General features: G+C 51.1%; 2 protein-coding genes across 2 annotated transcripts in view; one reads left to right on the forward strand and one right to left on the reverse strand.

Moving 5' to 3' along the window:
* The window catches only part of TPGS2 (tubulin polyglutamylase complex subunit 2), a 119,617-nt gene extending 105,828 nt beyond the window's left edge, over positions 1–13,789 (reverse strand). The window contains exon 1 of the mRNA XM_086960311.1: positions 13,478–13,789. Within this exon, the coding sequence (XP_086816437.1) occupies positions 13,478–13,547 (70 nt within the window). The 5' untranslated portion in view covers positions 13,548–13,789. The remainder of the gene's footprint in view (positions 1–13,477) is intronic.
* Positions 13,790–14,436: 647 nt separating this feature from the next.
* Positions 14,437–22,431, forward strand: part of KIAA1328 (KIAA1328 ortholog) — an 898,127-nt gene continuing 890,132 nt past the window's right edge. Inside the window, exon 1 of the mRNA XM_086960312.1 lies at positions 14,437–14,573. Coding sequence (XP_086816438.1) covers positions 14,525–14,573 — 49 coding nt within the window. The 5' untranslated portion in view covers positions 14,437–14,524. The remainder of the gene's footprint in view (positions 14,574–22,431) is intronic.

Consider the following 22,431-nt stretch of genomic DNA (forward strand, 5'->3'; position numbering starts at 1 on the left):
CCACTTGGTAAGAATTCTTCGATGGCCCTGAGACTACTTAACAGGACAGGAGGAAATCTCAACTCAAGCCATTGTAGAATCTTAGAATCAGGATGCAGAAAGCAAAGTCCAGTCCTTTCACTATCAAGACAGAAGCCGCAAGAAGTCGGCCAACGCCCCAAAGCAAACAGCAAAGTGTCAGTCCCTCCTGACAGCTTATCCAGCTCTTCTTCCTGGCGGAATGTCCTGAACCCAGAAGTGTTTTGAGTATATGGTGTCACAAGTCCAGTATTTATACCCATTTTAGACACTGAAGAAGGCAACCTTCACAGCGAAGTCTTTGTAGTGCACAAGACCCTGCCTTTCCCTGCCCTGGCTCCAGTCACACTAAAGAGGGTGGCGATTTATGTGTGTGAGGACAGGCACAGACCTATTAAGGTGTCAGTGTCAACACCTCCCACCACTCAAGCTCAGGAAGACCCATCAGCCTGGTGATGGGCCATCAGGATATGCAGGGCCCAATTCAACTTTCTTTGTGTTACTGTCTAGAGTGAATGCACAAACGGCCCAACAGCCCTCCTGACCTAGATGTGTAATGTGTATTCAGAGACAGGCAGAGACACAGAATGGTTAAAGTAAGAAAATGACAACTTTTTAAAAGTGCCATTTTCAGACCTGCAATTAAAAAAAAAACTTTACTAAAAGATCTATTTTTTAATTGTGAGTCAAGCGACCCCAAACTCCAATTTTTTATCAGTTCCCAGCTGGAATATAGACTTCTAAGATGTTACACAACAGGGCCAATGCTAACCTAACCTACGTGAGAGATAGGCCTTGCTGTAGTGAAAAACTAAATTAGCAGTATTTCACTACCAAGACGTGTAAAATGCAACAGCCCTTCCCATTAGGCTACCTTGGGCCTACCTTAGGAGTGCCTTACATGTAATAAAAGGGGAGGTTTGGGCCTAACAAGTGGGTGCACTTGCCAGATCGAAATTGCAGTTTAAAACTTCATACACAAACACTGCAGTTGTAGGTCTGAGATGTGGTTGCAAGGCTACTCATGTGGGTGGCACAATCAGTACAGCAGGCCAAGTAGTAGCATTTGATTTACAGGCCATGGGCCCACATGGTGCACTGCCCTAGGGACTTGCTAGTAAATCAAATATGGCAATCTTGGAGAAACTAATTACTATTCCATTTTAGGGAGAGAGCAAATGTACTTTAGCACTGGTTGGCAGATGTAAAATTCCTAGAGTTCCATAGCAACAAAACGAAGGTTAGAAAAATAGGACGAACAAGGCAAAATGTTTGGGCATAACCTTGCAAAAAGGGCCAGGTATAACAATCATGAAACACAAACTCCTGGGCCAGAATATTAACAGCCAAGCCATGGGATCCAAGAAAATATCAAGATCTTCCCCTAGTTCAAAAACTGTAAACCAGAAATGTGTTTTCTTTTTTACCTGAAATGGGATAATGATCTAAACCAAACTAAATATAAAAGCCAAAGCAAGTACTCCTTCCCTAATTAATTTCATGAAGTTAAGACGCACAATTTCAATTTAATACTGAATGGACAGGTTGTATATATTGTTTTATTCCATGCATTACAGCAAACATTGTATACTGTCTGAAATTCAGTGTCATGTAAGCGTACATCATCGATCATAGAAGACCATTCTCAGGGTAACAGTATGTAAGAATGTGAAGTTGGATTTGATTCATTTAGACTTAGACTATCTTCCAATGACTTTAACATTGGTGTGTGTGTGCACGTATGTGAATGCCAGGAGGAATAATTAAATAATATTTAAAATCTGATTTAAACTGTATTGAAAAAGTCAATTTGAATGTCGAGTTTGGACTGGTCACACTGCTCTCCTCACAAACGTTTTCCAGGCACCAGGCTGCGCAGAATGAATATAAAACAGATAAATTAGCTGTTTACTCCAGGATTTTAAGGATACATTGCCTGTGCTTATTTTTTTCTTTCAAATCTGTTTTAATGTTTTCAAATGACTGTAAACTCAGTTTTCATACATATAATATTGTTAGCAATTGTACTGTTTGTTGATATCTTGACGGATCCTGTCGGTACACTTTTAATATCCCACAGCGTCCTGAGTGGTCTTATCACAGTGCAATAGATATAGGCTTGCAGTAGTGTCTATTGAGTTCAGGCAGGTGCCCCGCGTTTCAAAGAATAATGCCTATAGACAGGTCATCAATAGTAAATAGACCGCAAAGAAAGGGGTATTTCATGCAATCCTATAGGGAAGTATTTTGATCTTGATCATGTCATTTTGGCTTACTCTATGTCACCATTCAATTTTTACCAATCTCAACATCCCCCCAGTGATATCGCTATGAGGAAGCTATTGCTTCTGGGCAGATAGTGTAAGGTATAAAAAACATTGTCCAGCGTGTGATATGTAGTGGGGCTACACCGCCCAAGCTAGGAAATGGGCTGCAATCTAGAGACAGGATTCAGTTTATGTCACATTGAACAGAAAAATGAAAAATAAAAACAAGGAGGATCGGGGGGGGAGGGAGAAAAATAGGGGGGGGGGGCGAGAGGTGATTGGTGTCCATGAAGGTCATCGCTCAGCATCTAGCCATATTAGGTGGGGGGCATGAATGTGTGAGAGGGGGCGCTAAGGGGTTATGGTGGTGTCACTGGGAGGGGATGGGGTAAGGTAGAAGGTCCATAATCTATGTTGAAGTGGGTCGGCTCGTTAGGGGGACTCAGCCCCACGTTGTAGAAGAATATAATTAAAGAGCTGCAGTCAGTATGTGTCATAGCTTTGAGGGATTGGGGCCAGACCCCTAAGATAGTTACTGGTGGCATACTTGGTATAGGGAACCCCACTGTGTCTTTAATGTGACTCAGCACCTCCTTCCAGAAAAGGGTAACAAGTGGGCAGGACCACCAGATATGTATGAAGGAACCCATAACAGAGTCGCATCGCCAACACAGGAGTGAGGAGGTGGGGAACATTTTCTGCAACTAGACTAGGGTGTATTACAAGCGGCCATAACTTTGTAGCCTGTTTCACGCTGGGAGACACTTCTATATATTCTATGGATGTCGTGCCAAAGCTGTTCCCACTGTTGCGGGGGGATGCGTCCAGGATGTCAGAGTGCCACTGCGCTTGATATGGGTGGAGGGGGATAGGGTTGGAATGCTGTAGAACCTGGTATGTACATGAGATAACCCCCGCAAGCAATCGAAGGATAGCACAAGCACCACAAAGGAAAGTAGCTGGCGCATGGCCCCTTGTGTATTAGTATATGTGAGCAGCCAGTGTCTAAGTTGATAATATTGTAATGGTGACCTGGCAGGGAGATGACAGTCTTGTACGCATTGATCAAATGTCTTAAAGGTTTCCCTTACAAAAGATCAGTGATTGTGCAACAGTCCCCTTCCCCCAGGCCGGGAAGGAGTGGGGTTGAAAAGCTGGAGGAAAATCAGGGTATATGGGATAGCGAGCTTGTCCCATATCGCCAAAACAGTTTCTGTAGGGGAAGAATTGTAAGCACTACGAGGTTTTAGCCAGGTCCCAGAGAGGTCTGCACGCCACCACTCTGTCCATATGGAAGCACTGTTTTTACTTTCGCGGACCACCCATTCAGAAATGTTGGGGAGGTGAGCGTCCCAGTAAAAAAGGAGCAAATTGGGGCAGGCAAGTCCATCCCGATTTCGGGGTACCATAAGTATTTTATTGGAGAATCGTGGACAACCTTTTTCTCAAATAAAAGAATTTATGTCCCTCTGAAGACCCTTGATCGCTATGGGAAGGGTTTGGAAAAGATAGAGCACTTTCTGCAGTATCGACATCTTCACCACACTAAGTCATCCAAGTAACGACATGGGGAGTAGCTTCCAACGCCTTAGATCTTCTAAGACAGAGCAGCGGCATTCCATCCAATTAGCTTGGGGCCATGTAGCCAGCGTGGGTGTCACGTTAAGACCCAAGTACTGGATCGAGCGGGACGCCCTTTGGAATGGATTGAGTGACTGCAGTTCCAAGACCTCCTGTGGCGAAAGTGTTAAGTTCAATGCCTGCGATTTGGCAGTATCAATCTTAAGACCTGAGATTTGTTTGAATTTACGAAAATGCGAAATCAAGGTAGGGAAAGAATCTCTGGGATTGGTCAAGGTCAGAAAAAGGTAATCTGCGAACAGCGCGACTTTGTGCTCATCACCGCTGTAGGAAGGTGGATACCTGACTATGGTTACCCCAGATTTTTTGCCTAGTGTTTAGATGGTTTTCAACTTAGTTGGCCTGGGATCCTGCTAATCAGGACCCCAGGCTATCTGCTCTATCTTTAAAATGGACTCCATGTACCTAAGGTACATCTCCAATTGGGTATTGGATCACCTTATCAGCCCCTGTACAGTGTACTATAGGTACCCAGGGCATAGGTGCATCCAAGGCCTACCGGGGGCTGCAGCATATATTTTGCCACCCCTGGCTGGCTATCCAAACTGACACAACTGGCTGATCACTCAGCTGGGGCAAGGTGGTGTAATCACCCCTTGCTTAGATATAGTATACCTATATCTAAACCTAAATCTGGACACATATACACCTATAAGTCACTCCTATGGCAGGCCTTAACAATCCTGGAGGCAGAGTGCTTGGTTTTATGTGAGATGGTGCTCTAGCATGAGCTGAGCCTGTCTGCAGCTTTCGGAACCATGTCCCTTAGCTGTTCTGGGATATTGCCATTAATCCTCGCGGTTACTTGCTAACTTTGGTTTGGCTTTATCAAAACATGTCGTGTAAGGTGTCATACGCTTTGGAATACTTACCCCTCGCCAGTTCTGGCGACGGAGGTAGCATTCCATCCTTCTAGAGGGAGAAGACATGTTACTTTGCTTAAATGCGGTTAAATCTAACCAGAGCCTCAGCATCACAAAATGGATGCTGCTGCCACAGACACGAGTCTGGCCTCCTGCTGCTGACCGAAACTCAGGCAGGGGAGGCCTGGACAATAGGTTTCCCGTCACAGGGAGGTGTTATACCACCCCGGACAGGAGATAGTGGATTGGGGCAGGGAGGGCTGAAGGAAACTAGACACTGCCTGGGGCACACAAGGTGTCCCATGCGAAGTCCAGTTCAAACCGGTGCTGGGGCTCTCCAGCCCCAGCTCTGGCGCGAAACTGGACAAAGGGAAAGGGGTGTAACCACCCCCTTCCTGGGTCCCACCCATAGGAGGGACCTAGCAGGTGTTCCAGCCCCTTGATTTGGAATAAAGGTAGGAGCTGTGCCAATGCACATCAGATCATCCTGACTGAAACTTTGAAATGAAACTCTGGACCCTTCGACATCCTACTCAACGTAGAAGACTGAAGAATCTCCCTTGTGGCCAAGGAGTGGCCACCCTGTGCAAACAGGCACCATCAGCGCATCAAGACTTTCTTTGCCGTTGCGATTTTGAACTGCTGGTCTGGTTGCTCCAGACTGGCCCTAGTTCCCCTGAAAAGGAGGCACCGATCTGACCTTCCCTTTCCGATCAAGAAGATATCTTCGAGTCCTGCTTCAGTTGCCTTTGTCAAGGCTTGGTGACTCCGATTCGAGTACCAACACCGCTGACAGCAAGAGCCTTCGTGGGACAGCTCGAGTTCACCAGCTGGTCATCCTCGATCCTTCCTGGTGTACGTGGCAGCGGAGACAAACTACTCGACAGCTCCTGATCGCAACCCAACATTGCCTGGTTCCGTCCTGGTTCCATCCTGGTCACTGGCTAGTGACCCAGACTCTGTCCCCTCTGCTTTCAGGTACTCTACATCTTCGATCCACCCTTGGATCCAAACGGACTCTTCTCTCCTGGCCGCCTGCAGCATCTTTTCCTCCAGGCTCCATAGAACTTCACGAAGACACCCGACACACTTTGGCACCTATACACCCAGCTTCCTGTGGGTGAGGTATCGAGGGTACTCTGGTGCCCCTGTAGTGATTTACATCCCTAGTGTCCTAGTTTCAAGTGGCTAAGTTCTAGTCCAGTTGGAAGTCTCCTAAACGTATAACTTTCTGATTTTTACGCACCATTGACTTGTATGGTAAACGCGGTTGCCTATAGACACTGCATCCGCATCCTGTGGGCCTCCTATGTCCTAACCTTCGTTAGTCCAGTGTAGGCCCAGCGATTCCCAGGCCCTAGGCTTTACCATTGTTCGTGACGTGGTACTTATACCACTTTTTTAATATATGGTTTGAGTGGCCACCTGGCCTATCCATTGTTGTGCAGCCAGCTTATTGTATGTTATACTGAGTTCTTTGTTTTACGCTTGTGCTTCTGTGGTCATAAAGAGTATAGGGGATTATTCTAGAACTAAATACATATATTTTGTAATATATAACTTGTGTGGTGTCCTTTCATTTGGTATTTAAAAGGATTGAATATGGTAAAACAGCTGGCTTCACATGCCCTCTTGAGTTTAGCCTAAGACTGCTTTTGTCCATGCTACCACTAGGATAGCTGGTCTATAAGGTTGACTTACAACCAATCACCATAAGGGTCATTTGGACTGGTGCAAGGTGCTCACTAGAATAGTGATCATCATATACCAGGCCAACTTCTCACAACCGCCAAAAGGCGATATCCTTAAACCCTTCGATGCTGTTGACGGAACGGTTCCGTCATGCACGTCGGGTGAGCTGTGCGGATGACGGAACCGTTCCGTTATGACTCCGCCCGCGCAAGGCGGAGTCAGCATGGGCGGGGAATTCGCGCCGCAGCGATGCGGTTAATATCAGATACCTGGCGGATTGCTATCGCCAAGGGTTCCACTGCTAGACCGAAAAGTAGAGGGGAGAGTGGGCATCCCTTTCAGGTGCCCCTGTGGATGTGCACCGAGGCAGAAAGAAGACCGGTGACTGGGGTTTGCGCGGTGGGAGCAACATAGAATGTCATTATCCAGGATATCATGTTAGGCCCGATCCCAATCTTCAGTAGTACCCCTCCGAAAAATGACCAGTCCACCCTGTCAAAGGCTTTCATGGCATCCAGGGATAGGAGGCACGCTGGGATATCCCATCGCTGGACCTATTCCACCAAGGGGGCCAGGCGCCAAATATTGTCCTCTCTCGGTCGCCTGCGAATGAATCCAACCTGGTCGGGATCGACCAGGCAGGGTAGATAAGGTTCCAGTCGGTTTGCCAAGAGCTTAGTGTAAATCTTAGCATCCGTGCGGAGGAGAGAAATGGGCTGGTATGACGTACAAAGCGACTTCTCCTTCCTCGGCTTGGTTATTAAAACTATCTCGTCCATAATCATCGTGGGCGTCAGGCTAGTCTTATCGGTGAAAGAGTTAAAAAGATGTAAAAGGTGGTCCTGTATTTAGGGCAAGAATAGGCAGTAGAAGGACACTGTGAGCCCATCTGGGCCCAGGGTTTTGCACATTGGAAGGTCTTTCAGTGCCAGGCACACCTCGTCTAGTATAAATGGGGATTTCAAGCTATATTTATGGGCCGGATCTAGGGGCGGCCATGGGCATGATGCAAGGGAGGAGCCCACCTCACCTAAAAAAGTGTCCCCTCAGCCATAGAGGGCGGAGTAGAATCTATGAAATGCCCGCTGTCTGTCAGTTTCAGAGGTGGCCCACGTACCATCCTAATTTTTGACCTTGGAGATATGGGTTTGAGAGATATTCGGGTACGGATCCGGCAGGCCAATAGGGAGCCAACCTGGTCTACTCCTTCCTAATATTTTTGTTTCAGTGCGAGGACTGAGTGCTCTGCTCGCTCGTAGTTGGCCACGTAGTAAAGCTAACTGCTTCTTGTGCCGTCTCAAGGGAGCAGCGTGATCCAAGCACTCCAGGGTCTTAATATCTCTGGTCAGTCCAGTTTTCACTAGCCAGACTTCTTGAGTACGGGCAATCCTAATGGATGTGATAGTGCCACTGATGGTCGCCTTAAAGGCGTCTCACAAGATGTGCTTCTTAGGCATCAGCCTTGAAATAGGTGTGGATTTCTTGCCAGAGCTCCGCGATATTGACCGGATCGTATAGGATATGCGGAGGAAGCCACCAACGTGGTGCAGAGCGGGAAGCCCTCCCAATTCTCGTCAGAGTCATGTCAAGGTGCGCATAGTCCAAGATGGATATGTCAGAGATACTTGCAGACTCAAGGGACCGGAGGAGGGCATGTGATAAGAAAATATTGTCTATATGCGAGTATGAACTGTGGACCTGGGAGAAGAAGGTTTAGTCTTGTGCGTCTTGAAATTTGTACCGCCATCCATCTACCAAGCCCAAAGCCGTGATGTCCCAATTCAAGTTCACTGACACGGCCCCCCACTCCCTAAAAGGAAGTCGCACTTTGATCTATCGCTGGGTCCAATACCAAATTGAAGTCCCCCCTCACCCCTCCAATGAGCAACCGCTTGTCATCTTGTGGGCTAGATCCTTAAGGAGGTTTCTACGGTATAGGTCCTCTGATTAGTTAGGGGTGTAAATATTAGTGAAGGTGATGGGTCTGTTATTAATCTGGCAGCTGATTTTAAGATGGAGTCCCATCATGTACCGCGCCTCCAGTGCCCCTTGTAAGTTACGACCAGCCTTGAAGAGGATAACCACCCCTGCTGTTCTTGTTGTTGAGGACGTCCAGTATTGAGTGGGGTTTTTGGGGTACGGTGTGTCTGAGTGTAGGAGATCTGTTTCTTGTAGAAAGATAATATCTGGTTCTTGCAGTAACGCCAAACCTGTCTGTGTTTGATGGGCGTGTTCAGACCTTTTAACATTTAGTGAGAGAAATTTAGTCTGTATCGTGATTATTTGTGTGGGGCATGACAATGTGCAGTGTATCCATCTCTATTCGATCATAAAAGGCCCCACTGTCTGCAAGTGTAAGGGTGGAGTGAGGGACGCAGTCCACTTGATCCTGATCGCTCAGCAGTCCATAGTAAAACAGGCCCCCCATGGCAAAGAGAGGTAGCAGGGAGAAGGTTATAGCGACCAGCAAACCCCAGGGCCCCAGGGTCAGAATAGAGGGAGAGGAAAAGGGAAGAACAACCATAACAAATACAAAAAGGCCACCAGGGCCATAGATAGCTATTCAAGTCCTGGAATGGTCCATTGGTAATGCATAGGTCCATTCTGGGGAAGTCACTCCCCTTCGGGACACGTTGAATGGAAGGGGGGGGGGGGGGAGCTGAGAGAATTTTCTTTGCAGGTTCTGGCCTCCGAACCCCGCAGCCAGCCATCAACACAGGCAAATAAATAATCTCTCTTGGACCTAAGAGATGTTAATTCAGTTCCGGGGATGAATCGCTGTGAGAATGGGAGACACCCGCTCCACCCAACCCTGCCACCGATTTCCACCACATCTCACCTAGGATCACAGAGGCAAACTTTAAAGTTTGTCCTGAGGAAGCCAATCTCTGCTTTTATTTCATGTAAGAAGTTAGTCATAAAGGCCTGCATAAGAGGATTTGAAGCTGGTTTTCTTAAAGTAGAGGTCAGTGGGGGGGTCTGGCAGGGCCGAGGTAGAGGAGCTCGATTTCACCCACATGGCTGGGACTGTGACATTTCTGGAGGAAGCAGCAGGCATCTCTTTTCCAGCTTTGGTAAAGGGCATGTTCTCCCAGGACCCCCGCTACATGGTGACCCCGGCGGAGGACGACTACGGCCGGGGCACGCACCGCCTTTCCATGGTAAAGATTGTATGGGGCTATAGGTCCAGGGTCACCGAAGGTCAATGAGAGGGGGGTTTGGCCCTGCACACCCGAGGATGTCTCCCATTAGGGTCAAAGTCTCTTGGGACAAAAAGCAGCAGTCCAGAGGTAAATCCCAATATCGCCTCAGAGGCCAGAGCGGGAGAGGAGGTGGATGAAGAGACCCACGGAGGAGTCTGGGTCTGGGCCAGGATATGGGCGTGTACGCCCGGAGTTCCTCAGGAAGAAAGCCAGGCCGCCAAGTCACCTGGCCCAACAGAAGGAGGGAACCAAAAATGGGCCGCAGTCTAGACCCTTCAGCTTGTGTGCTCCAAATTGGCGAGTCCTGTGGCACAGGGGTCATGCAACAATCCTACACCAGAGGTCAAGAAGGCAGGGGACCAGTGCCCGCTGTGCAACAGTGGGGGCGATCACCCCCGCCCCACCCCAAGTGCCTGCCCCCCGCCAGCTGTGGCGCAAGGGGTTCCTACAACCTCCGAGTTTGCATTCACCTCGTCCCAACACAGCAGGGCCCAGTAGCGAGTCGAAGCAGGGGGCCACCAGTCACACAGCAGGAGCAAGAGTGGGGAAAGGGCCTGGGCAGTCTCCACGGGCAGTGCAAAGCCCGATCACCAGCGCTAGTTGCCAGACCAAGGCTGCAAGGCCTGTCTAGCTCAGTCACTCAAGCAGGGGAGGGAGGGACATCCGCTGCCCAATAACGCAGCCGATCCCCCTGCCCAGCTCCACAGCCAGGTGTATGAATATATATATAGGCCAGTGAATTGTCTTACCTCTGCGGTCGTCCCACCTGGCCTCAATGGCAGTCCCAAATGTAGGGCGGGCGGACCACCGACAGGCCTCACCCGCCAGCGCCACTCCCCGATGCAGGTATATCGGGGGAACGGGTAGGCCCACCTATGTTCTCTGGGTGTGGCCCCGGCCCAACACCACCAAGGAAAGCGACTGTTCAACTTGCTCTCCCAGCTCTATGTAGGCTGACAGTAGGGGTTCCGCTGCGATGTCCTCCGGGCACGACCTGGCCCTCGATACGCACAATTAGGAGATGAGGCCTCTACGAGTCCAGGCCGCAGAGAGCTCAATCAAGATGGCGGCGCCTCAGCCCAGCCGGGCAGGCCTCTTTCAAACATTCAGGAAGACAGCAGCAGGCGGGTGGGGGGCCCGCTCGTGCCCAAGCTCCGGAAGGCAGGACGGCCCCCGGAGAAGGCCCAAGATATCATGGAGGCCAGCTCCCGGCCCTCAGAGTCCATCACCTCCACTTCCGACTGACTCCAAGATGGTGGGTCCGGCCGTCGCTGGCTCCCAAAGCGCATTGCTGAGGTGAGGCAATCGGTCCCAGGGGGCCCCCGGCACCTGCAGGAGGCAGCTGATGTCATGCTGCAGGTTAACAGACGGTCTGCTACCAGGTCCCGGGTCTCTGTACCGTTAGATGTATTTAGGCTGGCTGCGGGAGAGCGGCGCTGCCGCGTGGCATGTCCTACTCCATCGACAGCATGACCATGCCCCCGTGCCTATTTTTGTGTAGTTTTGGCTCATGTTTCCTTTTTTCTTCACCTTGAGTAGCGTTTTCGCATTAAATTTACACTGATCTTTACTAAAAACAATAATAACAAATTAACTGTAACGTGCAAATAATAATTTGGCCCTTCTTTTGGGACTGACCTCCTTTTGAGTACAAAGCCTGGACAAGATAACCTTTATTATATATATTTCTCTGACACATCAAGTCCAGCAATTTCACCCACTCCAGAAGACATGCTTAACTGTCTGGAAATGGCACCTCTCGCTCACGTCGCCCGACTGCACAAACTCAACATCATCTCCTATGCCGACGACACTCAGCTGCTTCTCTCCCTCACCAAGGACCCCCTCACTGCCAAAACCAACCTCCACGAAGGAATGAAAGCTGTGGATGAAGAACAGCCGTCTGAAGCTGAACTCGGACAAGATGGAAGTCCTCATCCGCGGCTCCACCCCCTCGGCTTGGGACGACTCTTGGTGGCCGACCACACTAGGAGCAGCACTGACACCTACCGACCACGCACGCAACCTAGGTTTCATCCTCAACTCAACACTCTCCATGACCAAGCAAGTCAACGCCATCTCATCCTCCTGCATGCTCCGCAAGATCTACAGGTGGATCCCCACCGAAACAAGAACGGTCACCCAGGCCCTCGTCAGCAGCAGGTTAGACTATGGAAACGCGCTTTAAGCAGGAGCCTCGGCCAAGCTCCTGAAACGACTACAACACATTCAGAACGCCTCTGCAAGCTTGATCCTCGACATCCCCCGCTGCAGCCACACCACACCCCACCTGAGAGACATGCACTGGCTCCCCATCAACAAGAGGATCACCTTCAAGCTCCTCAATCACGCACACAAAGCACTCCACAACACCGGACCGGCATACCACAACAGACGACTCACCTTCTACACCCCGAACCACCAGTTCCGCTCCGCCGCCCTCGCCACCGTTCCCCGCATCTGAAGAGCGACCACCGGCGGCAGATCATTCTCCAACCTCGCGGCCTAAATCTGGAACACCCTCTTCATCCTCCTACGGCAGACGCAGGACCTACATACCTTCAGGAGGCTACTCAAGACCTGGCTATTCGAGCAGTAGCAGCACCCCTCCCCTAGCGCCTTGAGACCCTCTCGGTGAGTAGTGCGCTTTACAAATGTTTTTATTGATTGATTCAAAATTAAGAATTAGGGCTAGACCTCTACATTTGAGTTTACATTTGGTGTAAGGTGATTGAGCCTGGGTTATTGATTGTTTAACCAGGGCTAACGATGAATAAGCATGGACAAATGAGGTGCAAGGCTAGGCAAATTATAATTCAGCACAGTCAAATGATGGTTAAATCTGAGTAAATGCATGTTGAGCTTAGGTATTGGAAGATTGCATCTGGGCTTGTAAAGGCTGCACCTTTAACATATTATGGCTGCTTACCATGGCATTTCATAGTTGCGCTAATGGCATATCACAGCTATCATTCTGTTAATAATGTTTGCTTTTACTTACTTTAGTAATATTTTGCTATTTTGATAACCTTACACATTAGCTGAGAGAGCACTTCCTAAGATGTGATTATGGTAATGCGACATCACTTCCTGTGATGTCACCAGTGTCAACAGTCACATGATGTCACGTCCTGTGATTTCATCATGGCCAAAGGGTCTGTGAAGTCACTTTCACTACCCCTAGTGTTTTGGTGAATTAACGCCCACGATATTAATGTCTGAGTGACTAGGGATCTTTTTCATGCATGCTTCCACCACCTCTGCCCCCTTTGTGCACATCGGTCATTTCCCAAGCCCAGAATTGAATGAGCATCTAGAGACCTTGGTGGCGGCCCAATCCCAGCAGAAGCTTCTACTCCTGACATCCCTAACCCAGTCGAGACAGAAAACAAAGCAGGAAAACGCTTGGAACAGAAGCACATTTATGTAGCTCAGCATAGGATGGTAGGACTTACATTTTCAGCACTCCTGATGTTTCCTGACTCAGAGGTGAAGTTCATCTCACATGTCATGATGGGGACAAGGAAGCGAATAGTGGAATTCCATCCAGAGCATGATGTAATTCCTGTTGATGAGCATCTGCACTTATTTTTTTATTAAAAGGACCAATGCACAATTCGCTAAAGAGATCTCACATGACAGGGTCCTTCTGTGTGGGCTCTTATTTCTATCATTATATCCTTTGTGCGTTTACAATTATCCCCAAAATTACCACATATCTCTCTTTTATTAACCTACAGTAACACGTCTCTCCACAGTCCACCTGCACCCTACGCCAGGCATCCCCTCTCACCTAGGATCTTGATGATTCCAAGGGTCAGCGTTTCCAGATAGGGCTTCAATACGGAGATCTTCTCCTCCATCCTGACTACTGCTCCTCCCCTCAGCAGCAGAGACCTGCGGGGTAACCAGGATACACACAGTAGGCGCAGAGCATGCCGGGGAAGCAACGTGCAGGGCAGACCGGCAACCAAAATACTTGGCTGCACATGTGTGGTTTGGACAACGTATTTGTATTGTAGGACCTATATTTTACTTGTAGTTGCTCCACGGAACACGCTCGGGTTCCAATTGAGCTCTCGCTGCAAGACATCGATAAAAACCCATTGACATCTAACTTACTCGATCAATCATTTACAAATTAAGGTGGTCCTTCTTTGCTTCCTACCACAATGTGATGGTACCTGTAGTTTAGTTCTGCCCATTAACTGTATCCGAGAAGCTGTTGTGGACAACATATCCCAGGATGCACAGGGACGTGCCTGTGGAAAAAAGTTGTACTAACTGTCACTTTTCTCAAGTGACAGCATATTGATAAACATAGAAAAGAGACACAAGATTAAGAGCGAAAAGGTTAACGAGCTACTGTGTTCGAAATAAAGGGACATTTGGGAAAAGGATTACTTGTCGTCGAATTCAAGGAAGGTTTTGGTTTACCCGTATAAATAAATGTCAATATATTTGAAATACTTTCTTACTCAAATATAGCCAATTTATTTTCAATATAAATTAGTATTTTATCAATTGCATTTTAAAAAGAAGCTATTTTATGAACATGGAGGTTAAAGTTGTATTTTATAATACCTTCGTTTAAAAAGAAGAACGATTTACTTAATATTTTATTGTGCATCTCGTTTTCAACTGCAACGATTGCAGTTTCAACATGTCCGCCTACAGCGCATCCTCTATTGGCTGGCCTACCCCCTTGTTGTCTTTCTTTATCGTCAGTGACTGTCTTCGCCCAATGGGACTCGAGCCGGCAGTGCAGAGTAGCCAATGGCTGCACCGCGGCTATGGGAGTGGTTGGGTGTCAGCTGTGGGCGGCGGCGGCTGTTTGAAGATGGCGGATGCCGCTGCAGTGAGCGCAGCCTTGTACTGGAGCAGAGACGGTATCCTTTATCAGCGAGTCTAGTGACAGCAAACAGTGCCTGGACGTGAACCCGTCCTAGGCAGTGGGTGGAGGGTGGTATACTATCCGCACGAGTGACATGCTCTGTCAGTAGGAAGTTGCAGCTGGTGGCACCTCAACAGGAGGGGGTTCTGAAGGACTGTCTGGGCGGCCCTGTTGCAAATCAGCGAGGGAGGTCAGCTTTCTCTCTTGAGTGAACAGTGTCAACTCCGGGCAACGAGTGCTCCCATTCCGTTAAAATAAATCCATTTAGGCTGCTGTTTCATCAGTAGCCCTCCAGTCCAACTTTTTTATCTTTGCATTCTGGAGAGTGTTGTCTGTTAGCATTTCTGATTCAGCAGAGCAACGGACCCAGATTGCAAACAAATCCTGCAGTCGATCAGCTACTAGTGCATGAAACCAAGAAACGTGACAGTTCTGTAAACTGGAGCTGACAGCCCATCAGCAGGTGGCTTCTTGCAGTCCTCCCGTGAGACTGGTAACTCAAGCGGTGGACGATAATGGTGGGATGGGTAATTTTTTTAAGGCAGCTGAGAATTCCAGAAGTATCAGGAGACAGGAGTAATTTTTCTGTGTGCAGGAGGGCATCGCCTAAGCTGGGTAAGGTAGCAGTGTCTGTGCTACAGTTTAGGATGATACAACGGTTCTTGTGAAGACAATAACAAGTTATATAGATAATCAAAATGCACAATGGCAATACCAAATGGGTCAAGTTGACTTCAGACATAAAGGAAGCCGAGTACAGTATGATTGCGTATCTAACAGACGCCAGGAGACGCGTAGCGGCTGCACACGTCGTAAATTTCAGTCAGAAGAAATCTACAGATAGGACACACCCTGTTCCCGCATCGTCGCTGCTCCACCTATCTTGCACCCATAAAGACACATTATGGATAATACCTCCCAAACAGCTCTAAATCACAGGCCCGGGCACCTGCCCTGCCTCATCTATTATTGCCAGCCTCCCCCTCTTCCCTCACACGGAGTACCCGGCTGGGTCCAGTGTGAGTATCCTTATTCCTTTTACACTTGACCGGTGTCTTTCACTTCGCACACGTGGCTGCGCATACCAACTGTTATTTTTTCAGATGTCCCTATATTATTAGGTCCTGAGGAGACCCCTTTATCTTTGGAAGGGTCAAAACGCCGTTGACTAAAAAAAAAAACACAAATCATTACACCAGCACTGATTATTGTTCACAGTGTCTGAGAAGACTGTTAAAAATAAAAATATAAATGGTAGTTTTTTCAATATAATGGAAACCATACTATAATTGTCACAAATGTCACTACTCCATTTCCCTTTTGGTTCCAATTTTTCACTGGGGACAATAAGCATCAATCTTTGTATATATTTGAAATCTGTCTGAATGTTTGTTATAAACTACAAATACACAATCACACTTTACTCGGCTTCCTTTATGTCTGAAATCCACTTGACCCATTGGTATTGCCATTGTGCATTTTGATCATCTATATAACTTGTTATTGTCTCCACAAGAACCGTTGTTTCTTGATATACAATACATACCCTGGTTCTTCGTGAGTAGGGTTTCCTTTGTGCTTGTCGACTAATACAGAACAAGATGAAGCCAGACTCGTAGTCTTGCAGATGATGGTTAGCATTAATATATTCTCAGATCGGTGCATTTACTGCTTTTCAGTGATCTTGCTGATTATTCAAAGGTGAGGGAATGAACCTTTAAATAAATGATTGCTGTATATTTAAAAATGTTTCCATGTTAGTGCTGAGTCGGGTAAAAAGCAGCCGGTGCTGCTGCTGCCCAGGGGGCCGCATGTAAAGGTCAGGAGGGCCGCATGCTGCCCTCGGCCCGTACTTTGAGTATCACTGCACTATTTTGTGCAGTGAGAAAGATGTGGGTCTGGCGAGGCGGGTTTAATCAATCATATCATTTGTAAAGTGCACTACTCACCCGTGAGGGTCTCAAGGTGCTGGGGAATGCTGCCACTGTTAGAAAAGCCATGTCTTAAGGAGTTTTCTGAAGGTCAGCAGGTCTTGGGTCTGCCATAGGTGGATGGGGAGGGTGTTCCAGGTCTTGCTGGCGATATGGGAGAACGATCTGCTGCCGGAGGTTTCTCTTCAGAAGCGGGGGACTGTAGTGAGGGCGAGGTCGGCAGAGCGGAGCTGGCGGGTGGGCTGTAGAAGCTGAGTCGTCTATTGAGGTACGTTGGTCCGGTGTTGTGGAGTGGCTTGTGTGCGTGGGTGAGTTTATCCTCTTGTTGACCGAGAGCCAGTGCAGGTCTCTCAGGAGGGGTGTGATGTGGTTGCAACGATGGATGTCAAGGATCAGGTGTGAGAGGCATTCTGGATGCATTGGAGCGTCTCCAGAGTTTTACCGAGGCTCCTGCGTAGAGGGCGTTTCCGTAGCCCAACCTGCTGCTGAGGGCCTGGGTGACCGTTCTTCAAGTTTGAGTGGGGATCCACTTGTAGATTCTGCGGAGCTTGCGGAGGGTGTTGAAGCAGCAGGAGGAGGAGACGGCGTTGACCTGCTTAGTCATGGAGAGGGTGGAGTTGAGGATGACCCCTAGGTTGCGTGTGTGGTCGGTGGGTGTTGGGGTGATTCCCAGCGCGGTCTGCCACCAGGAGACGTCCCAGGCCGAAGGGGTGGATCCGAGGATGAGGACCTCCGTCTTTTTCGAGTTCAGCTTCAGTCGGCTGTTCCTCATCCATTCAGCGACGGCCTTCATTCCTTCATGTAGGTTGGTTTTGGCGATGTGGGGGTCCTTGGTGAGGGAGAGGATCAGCTAGGTGTCATCGGCGTAGGAGATGATGTTGAGGTCTTGCCAGCGGGCGACGTGGGCGAGTGGTGCCATGTAGATGTTAAAACAGAGTTGGGCTGAGGGATGAGCCCCTGGGTATGCCGCAGATGATCTTGGTGGCTTCGGAGCGGAAGGGGGAGAAGGCAGACGCTCTGTGTTCTGCCGGAGAGGAAGGAGGTGGTCCAGTCCAGGGCCTTCTCTTGGATCCCCGCGTTGTGGAGGCGTGTTCGTAGTGTTCGTAGTGTCTGGTGGCAGACTGTGTCGAAGGCGGCTGACAGGTCCAGGAGGATGAGGGCCGCAGTTCCTTCGTTGTCCAGCAGGGACTTGATGTCATCGGTGGCGGCGATGCGGGCAGTCTCAGTGCAGTGGTTGCTGCGGAACCTGGACTGGGAAGGGTCCAGGATGTTGTTCTCCTCGAGGTAGCGGGTCAGTTGTTCATTGGCGGTCTTCTCAATGACCCTTGCCGGGAATGGGAGCAGGGAAATGGGCCGGAAGTTCTTGAGGTCCTTGGGGTCCACCTTGGGTTTCTTGAGTAGGGCATTGATCTCGGCGTGCTTCCAGCTCTCCGGGAAGGTTGGTGTCTCGAAGGAGGTGTTGATGACTTTCCGGAGATGGGGTACGATGGCTGTGCTGGCTTTGTTGAAGATGTGGTGTGGGCATGGGTCTGACGGAGATCCGGTGTGGATGGTGTTCATGATCTTGATGGTGTGGTGTATGTTGGTCCAGGAGAGCAGGCGATTGGTGCGGATGGTGGTCATGGGGCCGAAGGTCTCAGTGGTTGTCGGGGCGGTCGTGGCGTTGAAGCGGTCGTGGATGTCTGCGATCTTGTGGTGGAAGAAGGTGGCCAGCAAGTCGCACAGGTCTTGCGAGGGTGGGACGTTGTTGGTGTTGGAACTGGGTTTGGAGAGTTCCTTCACGATGTTGAAGAGCTCTTTGCTGTTGTACGCGTTGTTGTCTAGGCGGTCTTTGAAGGAGGCTCTTTTGGGCAGATCTGATGAGGTGGTGGTGTCTGCGAGTGGTGTTCTTGTGGGCTGCGTGCTGTCCAATCAATCAATCACGGAATTTGTAAAGCGCGCTACTCACCTGGGAGGGTCTCAATGCGCTGGGGGAGAGGGGTATGTTACTGCTCGAACAGCCAGGTCTTGAGCTGCTTCCTGAAGGAGAGATGGTCTTTGGTTCGCCGAAGGTGGGTGGAGAGGGAGTTTCAATTCTTGGCTGCCAGGTAGGAGAAGGATCTTCCTCCGGCGGTGGCTCTGCGGATGCGTGGTAGGGTGGCGAGGGCGTGGCTGGTCGATCGTAGCTGGCGGGTGGGCGTGTAAAAGGTCATGCGGTTGTTGAGGTACTTGGGGCCCAGGTCGTGGAGAGCCTTGTGTGCGTGGGTGAGGAGTCTGAACGTGATTCTCTTGCTGACGGGGAGCCAGTGCAGGTCTCTCAGGTGTCCGGTGATGTGGCTTTGTCGGAGGATGTCCAGGATGAGTCGTGCGGAGGCGTTCTGGATGCGTTGGAGTCTTTTTTGAAGTTTGGCTGTGGTTCCGGCATCCAGTGTGTTCCCGTAATCCAGTCGGCTGGTGACGAGTGCCTGGGTCACGGTCTTCCTGGTTTCTGTGAGGATCCATCTGAAGATCTTGCGGAGCATGCGCAGGGTGTTGAAGCATGATGAGGAAACGGCGTTGACCTGTCTGGTCATCGAGAGGGAGGAGTCCAGGATGAAGCCCAGGTTGCGTGCGTGGTCCGTTGGCTTGGGAGCGGTGCCCAGGGCAGGGGGCCACCAGGAGTCGTCCCAGGGGGGAGGGTGATGATCCCAGGATGAGGACTTCCATCTTGTCTGAGTTCAGTTTCAGGCGGCTGTTCTTCATCCAGTCGGCGACGTCTTTCATCCCTTCGTGTAGGCTGGCTCTGGCGGTGGCGGGGTCGTTGGTGAGGGAGAGGATCAGTTGGGTGTCGTCGGCGTAGGAGATGATGTTGAGGTTGTGTTGGCGTGCGATGGCTGCGAGGGCTCTCATGTAGACGTTGAAGAGGGTTGGGCTGAGTGAAGATCCCTGTGGTACGCCGCAGATGACTTCGGTGGCCTCGAATCTGAACGGGGGGAGGCAGACTCTCTGGGTTCTTCCGGCGAGGAACGAGATGATCCACTCCAGTGCGTTCTCTTGGATTCCGATGTTGCTGAGGCGCTGCACTAGGGTGCGGTGGCAGACCGTGTCGAACGCCGCAGAGAGGTCCAGGAGGATGAGGGCCGCTGTTTCCCCGTTGTCGATCAGGGCTCTGATGTCGTCGGTGGCTGCGATCAGGGCGGTCTCGCTGCTGTGGTTGGCCCGAAACCCGGACTGCGAGGGTTTGAGGGATCCGTTCGTCTCGAGGAAGGCGGCGAGCTGTCTGTTGACGGTCTTCTCGATGACTTTGGCAGGAAAAGGAAGGAGCGAGATGGGACGGTAGTTCTTGAGGTCGGTGGGGTCCGTCGTTGGTTTCTTCAGGAGGGCGGTAAGCTCGGCGTGCTTCCAGCTCTCCGGGAAGGTGTTGGTGTGCAAGGAGGTGTTGATGATGTCCTGGAGATGGGGTGCGATGATGGTGTCGGCTTTGTTGAAGACATGGTGTGGGCAGGGGTCGGTTGGTGATCCGGAGTGGATGGAGGTCATCGTGCGGGTGGTGTCTTCGGTACTGATCGGGGTCCAGTTGCAGAGGGTGGTGGTGGCGGGTGTTGCTTCGGTGGTGGGGTGAGTGGTCTGTGCGTCAAAGCTGTTGTGTATGTCGGCGATCTTGCGGTGGAAGAACGAGGCGAGTGAGTTGCAGATGTCTTGCGAGGGAGTGATGTCGTTGTTTTCGGCGCTGGGGTTGGAGAACTCTTTGACGATGCTGAAGAGTTCCTTGCTGTCATGGGCGTTGTTGTCCAGTCGTTCTTTGAGTGCCGTCTTCTTGGTGGCGCGGATCAGCTGATGGTGTTTGCGGGTGGCGCACTTGAGGGCGCTCCTGTTGTCTGTGGTCTGGTCGAGCCGCCAGGCTTTCTCTAGGGTGCGGCAGTTCTTCTTGGAGTCCTTGAGTTCGTCGGTGAACCAGGGGGTTTTCTTGCTGCCGGGTTTGCTGGCAGGGTTCTTTAGTGAGGTTGCTTGCTGCTTCGTTGGCGTCCGTTGTGCTGGTGGGAGTGTTCTGGCTGAGGGAGGCGGCGAGCTGCTCGGCGGTGATCTTGCTCCAGCTCCGGCGGGGAACCTGTTGCAGGTGGTGGTGGGTCGCAGTTCTTCTGAAGCTGAAGTGGACGCAGCTGTGGTCGGTCCAGTGGAGTCCGGTGGAGTGGCTGAAGGAGATGTGCTTGCTGGATGAGAAGACTGGGTCAAGCGTGTGGCCGGCGTAGTGGGAGGGGGTGTTCACCAGTTGCTTGAGTCCGAGGTTGGCGAGGTTGTCCAGCAGGGTAGTGGTGTTTCTGTCATTGTTGTTCTCCAGGTGGAAGTTGAGGTCCCTTAGGAGGATGTAGTCGACGGAGGGAAGGGCGTGCGGGATGATGAAGTCTGCGATGTCTTCGCTGAATTGTGTGCGTGGTCCCGGTGGTCTGTAGATGAGGGTGCCTCGGAGGGTGGTTTTGGGGTCGGTGTGTATCTGGAAGTGGAGGTGTTCGGCGGCGGTGAAGGTTTCGTCGGAGTTGGTCGGGATGCGGACGGTGTTCTTGTGTACGATGGCGATGCCTCCTCCCGTCTGGTTGACGCGGTCCCTCCGGGTGATGTTGTATCCGTCCGGGATGGCTATGGCGATGTCGGGTGCTGAGGAGGCGTTCATCCAGGTTTCAGTGAGGAAGGCGACGTCTAGTGCTGTCGCGTCGAGCAAGTTCCACAGTTCCACGGCGTGCCTGTGGACGGAGCGGGTGTTGAGCAGGATGCACTTGAGGTGGTTGTTGCTGGTGTCTGGCTTGGCGGGCGGTGCAGGTCCGGAGGCAGGTGAATCGGCAGGCTTGGCAGGCGAAGGGTCCGTGGGTGCGTTTCGGGGTGGCTCGGTAGCAGGCGGGGTTCCGGCCAGCGTTGAGGGTGGTGGGGTCGTAAGTCCGTCGTGTGGGCTGGCTTTCTCGGGGGCCAGGGGTCCTGGCGCTGGGCGCGGTCCAGGCGCGTACGCTGCGCGCGTCCGCTGCGCGGTCGCTCCGGGGGCGTCATAAGAGGGGAGGAGGGGTCAGCTGGGAGGCGGGAGGGAAGAATCCAATGGGTGTGGGGGGGGCGGGGCCGCACAGGAGGCAGCGGCGGGAAAAACGGGGCTGAGGAGCCTGGCGGACGAACCACTCACTCGGGGGTACAGAATAGAGAATGGGGCGGGCAGGCACACGGGCACTCAGGTAGTCCAGGCGGGGGTACAGAAAAAAGAGAATGGGGCAGGCAGGCACACGGGGTCACTCAGTCCAGGCGGAAGGCAGTCCAGGCGGCGCTTGAACAGGGTAGGAGAGCGCCGAACTGGAGGGAGGAGCAGCAGGCAAGAAGACTGGCAGGCGGAGCAGCAGCGGTGGGGAAGTGACCTATCCGAGGGTTAGGGTCACTGTCTCTGCCGCGCTGCGGACATCTTAAGAGGGGAGGAGGGGTCAGCTGGGAGGTGGGAGGGAAGAATCCAATTGGTGTGGGGGGGGCGGGGCCGCACGGGAGGTAGCGGCAGGAAAAACGGGGCTGAGGAGCCCGGTGGACGAACCACTCACTCGGGGGTACAGAATAGAGAATGGGGCTGGCAGGCACACGGGCACTCAGGCAGTCCAGGCGGGGGTACAGAAAAAAGAGAATGGGGCAGGCAGGCACACGGGGGCACTCAGTCCAGGCGCAGGCAGTCCAGACGGCGCTCGAGCAGGGTAGGAGAGCGCCGATCTGGAGGGAGGAGCAGGAGGCAAGAAGACTGGCAGGCGGAGCAGCAGCGGTGGGGAAGTGATCTACCCGAGTGTTCGTTCACGGAGCCAGATCTTCTCCAGATATTGGCAGGTTTGCTTGGAGGCCCGGAGGTCTTCGGTGAACCAGCTGGCTTTCTTGTTGGTGCGCCTTTTGGAGGGTTTCGAGGGTGTTGGCGCAGTCATTGATCCACTGTCTGAGGTTGCGGTCGGCAGTGTC

The sequence above is a fragment of the Lissotriton vulgaris genome, chromosome 3_1 (assembly GCF_964263255.1).
Source record: "Lissotriton vulgaris chromosome 3_1, aLisVul1.2, whole genome shotgun sequence".
Classification (NCBI taxonomy): domain Eukaryota; kingdom Metazoa; phylum Chordata; class Amphibia; order Caudata; family Salamandridae; genus Lissotriton; species Lissotriton vulgaris.